The sequence below is a fragment of the Eucalyptus grandis genome, chromosome 5 (genome assembly GCF_016545825.1).
Source record: "Eucalyptus grandis isolate ANBG69807.140 chromosome 5, ASM1654582v1, whole genome shotgun sequence".
In the NCBI taxonomy this organism is placed as follows: domain Eukaryota; kingdom Viridiplantae; phylum Streptophyta; class Magnoliopsida; order Myrtales; family Myrtaceae; genus Eucalyptus; species Eucalyptus grandis.
The window spans coordinates 28,274,477-28,278,763 of NC_052616.1; the positions used below are offsets into that span (position 1 = coordinate 28,274,477).

Here is a 4,287-nt window from a genome sequence, read left to right on the forward strand (position 1 = left end):
GTCGGTTGAAAACGAGATAATTAGCAGAGAGAGAAGATAAATGGAATAATTTAAGCTTGCATACTGTACAATTGGCGAAACGCGGTCTGATGAGACGTGTGGGTTCGTTAAGGGAAAGGGCAAAAACAAAAGGATAATGTTTGGCAAGATCAAGGATCAATTGGTGCAAACATTAGTTGCATGTCCCTTTCAAATTCCAAAGGCACTAACAACTTATGATATTGAAAAATATTGAAGGATCGATGAATGATTCAATTCTTTTAATAAGGGGTATATATTGATACTAAATATGATCAACTCTTGATTGATATCATTGAATATCAAATTCAATTCACGAGCACAAATTTTGGTCAAAGTCGAAGTTATCAATGAACATACCAATCCGCGAGCTATAAACTCATCAATAGTACATGATGTTGATACAACAAGATGATGAGGTTGTTAATGAAATGATTCACTAGTTGATAATTTGAAGGAAATCAACAAATCCCCGATAAAGTTGTTGATAGTAAACAATGTGCTTAGTGTTGAAATGGCATCATTTATGAATAACAGAAATTTGTCAACAAATTAGTTGAAGAAGAAGACGATAAATTTACATGAATACATGATTTCTAGGCAAAATCTGCCTATAATTTCGGAGTATGTAAAATTTTGTGAATAATCAATATTTGATGATAGAGGATCGTTCTTGGAATCTTGTAAAGCTTAACTGATAATCAGTAACTCTAGATAGTGCTAAAATGTTATTAGCGGATCCAAAACTCATGACTGTTTGTAAATAATTACTCATGGTGGGGTATAAAATCCCATGTTTAATCATTGGGAGGATCATCAATCAACATCAGAACACATGGTTTTCTACACATTTCCTTTCTTCTTTACTCTTTCTGCTAATTTAACCAAAATCACATTTAAATTTCCTCATTTTTTTTTTATTCTCATAATCTTTTATTACTGGTATTTGCAATTCAATATTTCTACTTTTACACCATTTGCGTCGTTATCCATTATCAATAAATCTAGCCTCAAGTACGATTTCTTTCTTGGCATTCCTATCGCGAAATGCTACAGAGATCTCTTATTTTCACATTTAGGTGAAACACATGTAACAATACTTGGTCTAAAGAATTGTCACAAGTGCCGAGGCCGAGGCAAAGAAAGTGACAGCGGTAGGTAAGGTGCGTCGGTTGCTTCCGGTCAAAGGAATCCCTTTCTTCACAGGAAGAGGAGGAATGCTCTGCTCATGCCTAAAGAAGTTTTCAGGGTCTACCCTGGTCTTGACCTGAACCAACCTGTAGAAGTTACTCTTGAAATACTTCAAACCCCAAGAACTTGCCTCCATCAAGCTGGTGACACCTTTCTTGTTCATGCCCAAATCAAAGTCCCTGTAATTCACGTAGGCCTCTCTAGGATTCTTGGACACATAAGGTCCCATGTAGTCATACAGCTTCCTGATCCAGCTTATGTGCCTGGACATGTTCTCGGCCCCATCCTGCCAAGACACTGCGTATTGGATCTTAAACAGCGTGCCGCGCCGGTGCGGGAATGGTGTCGCCGACGCGGGGACCCGGTCCATCTCCCCACCATATGGGTTCCATATCATGAGTGGGATCTCCTCCTCCAAGAATATTTTCCAAAGGCCCAAGAGGCCCTTCTCTGGGATCAGGGCCCTCACGAAGTCGGACTTGGATTTGAAATAGCTCTGAAACTGGGGCTTCCCTTGCAGGAGGACCTCCGGAGCAGTCACGTTTGGATACAGCGCCATGTACAGGACCGACCCGATCCAGCTCATCCTGGTGCAGTTGGCCCGTGTCAGGCCCAGCTCAGGAAAGCGCTTGCCCATGATCCCAAGGAGGGTGTCCGGGTCTCCCAGGAAGAGGGCCATATAGGAGGCTGTCACGGTGCGGTTCACCGTCAGGTTGGCGCTTGAGGGCCGGATGATGACTCTGATGAAGAGCCTGTCATCAAGCTTTGGTGCTATCTTTTGCCATTTGACCAGGAGCTTCGTTGCGCCTTCTTCGAGGGTCTTGGTGACTGTGAACACAGTCACAGTCTCAGGCACATTGACCAATTTCAGCTTCCAAGCTAGGATTATGCCGAAACTGCCTCCACCGCCTCCCCTTAGTGCCCAGAACAGATCCTCCCCCATTGCCTTCCGGTCAAGAATCTTCCCCTCGGCATCCACCATTCGGACATCGAGCACATTGTCAGCCCCCAGCCCGAACATCCTCATCATTGTCCCGTAGGCCCCTCCGGTGATGTGGCCGCCGATGCCAAGGCTTGTGGACACGCCCATCGGGAACCCGTGGATCTTGCTCTTCTCAGCAATCCGGTAATAGACCTCCCCAACTGTGGCCCCTGCCTGGGCCCACGCAGTGCCCTGGGCGATGTCAACCTCAATGGCACGGAGTCCGGCCAGGTCGAGCACGAGGAAAGGGGACTCAATCTGGGAGACATAGGAGACTGCCTCGTAGTCATGGCCCCCACTCCGGACGCGGATGGCAAGCCCAAGCTGCTTCGAGCAAAGGACAGCAGCCTGGACATGGGCATCTGACAGTGGGGTGAAGATGATGACGGGCTTTGGCACCGTTGGGAGCAAGTATCGGAGGTTGTTTGCGGTCGAATTGAGGATGGACGTGAATGAAGAGATGTTATTCGGGGTGTAATATGAGGAAAGCGCAACAGAGTTCATTGAATTGGTCGAAAGGCAATGAAAGAAGGTCTGTTGAATCGTGAAAGCCACAGATGTCCATGAAGATGACGAGACTAAGAGGAGGAAAACCTGTGAAAGTAGCAGGAAATAATGGAACGCCATTTCTTGGGTCGATTTTTCTCTGCTCTCATCTGTTGGCCAACTGAACAAGCTTTTGGTGAATGTATAGTGAATTTTCATCGGCTAGACAGTGTGTGGATGATCTAATGTGAACATCATCACTTTGGGTCTTCATGTTGTTCCATCAATTTAGTGCGGGTCTCCCCATTTTTTGTTTATTAATTACTCCACATGTTTCTCAATCTCTGCATTTTGACAAGGGTAACAATTTTGAGCAACTGTAAAATGTGCACCAGATTTCCTTCTTGTCAAACAATATAATATTCACTTCTTCGCTCCATTCACCTGCAATAACAATGATCCCAACACTGATGTCGCCACAAACACCACTGTTCGCTGTGCTGCTAGCGCCTTCACCGCCAGCATCCACCATTCCATCACACTAGCTCCAAACATACCAATGCAATCAGTGTTGACAAGTCTAGTTTTCAGCAGTGAATTTGCTTCTCAAACCATGCCTTCCGTCCGCAAATCTGAATGGAAAAGCACCTCATGTCTCACAACTTGCTGCCTCGGGCTTAGCGTTAGACTAGGAACAAAATTTTCTTCCCAAACGGAAGCTAATCGTGGAGATTAATGTATAAAGTAACAAGAGTGGATGTCATACTTGAGTTATTGTTAAGAGAGCCAACTTAATCAAAGCTCCATTGTTAATAAAAAGAAAGCTAAATTCGGAAATCAAAGGCTCTCCACTAATTTCTACAAACAGACAATCGCGCGTGCTCTATTTAGTGCATATAATTACTTTGTGGTAAAAAGACTTCTTGTAGAGGGAAAACTTTACCTCGTCGTCTCATGTATCTGGTAATCCTAAATTACCCCGGTCTGAAATAATAAAAAGACAGATAAAACATAATTATTACAACTGTTGAATTTTGGTATTTTGCTGGTGACTTTTATTTTTTGATATTTTGGCGTAACCTTTTTGTTTGATTTCTTTCCCTTTGTTCATTAAAACTCTTGGAATTTGGTGCTTGTTAAATGTCGAAAAAAAATTCTACTATTTAGTCATTTGGAATTGTCGAAAACTTTGAAAGTTAAAGATAATATTTTTTGTGTAGAATTCAAAGGCTTGGAAAGCACTAATTACTCTTTTTGACTTTAAGTTTAATAATGGAGCTGGACTTTTTAGTTTCACCATAGAAGCAGCCGGACAATAAGGATTGAGCTTTCATATTTAGGACAATAAACTTACGTCTTAAATTTTTATCCTTTTGTAGTTGACATGTCATCGACCAAATTAAGGATATAGTTAAGTCACAATATAAAAATATCCTAACTTTATTAAAGTGTAACCATATTTGGTGAAATAAATTACTTCTACTCCAAACAATCAAAACAATATTTATATGTACTCTTTGTCCCTCTTGCCCAAGTGATGGACCAACGGGACTCATTATTGAGATCTGCGGTTTCTCCCTCCCTCCCCCCCCCTTCTCTCTCTCTCTCTC

At 42.5% G+C, this 4,287-nt stretch overlaps 1 protein-coding gene across 1 annotated transcript; it reads right to left on the reverse strand.

Moving 5' to 3' along the window:
* Positions 1–938: 938 nt before the first annotated feature.
* Positions 939–2,889, reverse strand: LOC120293398 (berberine bridge enzyme-like 15). Its single transcript, XM_039312587.1, has one exon. The coding sequence runs from the start codon at positions 2,816–2,818 to the stop codon at positions 1,124–1,126; it is 1,695 nt and encodes a 564-aa protein (XP_039168521.1). The 5' UTR covers positions 2,819–2,889; the 3' UTR covers positions 939–1,123.
* Positions 2,890–4,287: the final 1,398 nt, after the last annotated feature.

Excerpts from the sequence above, each read along its gene's own strand:
- LOC120293398 (XM_039312587.1), bottom strand. The coding sequence starts at position 2,818 with ATGGCGTTCCATTATTTCCTGCTACTTTCACAGGTTTTCCTCCTCTTA.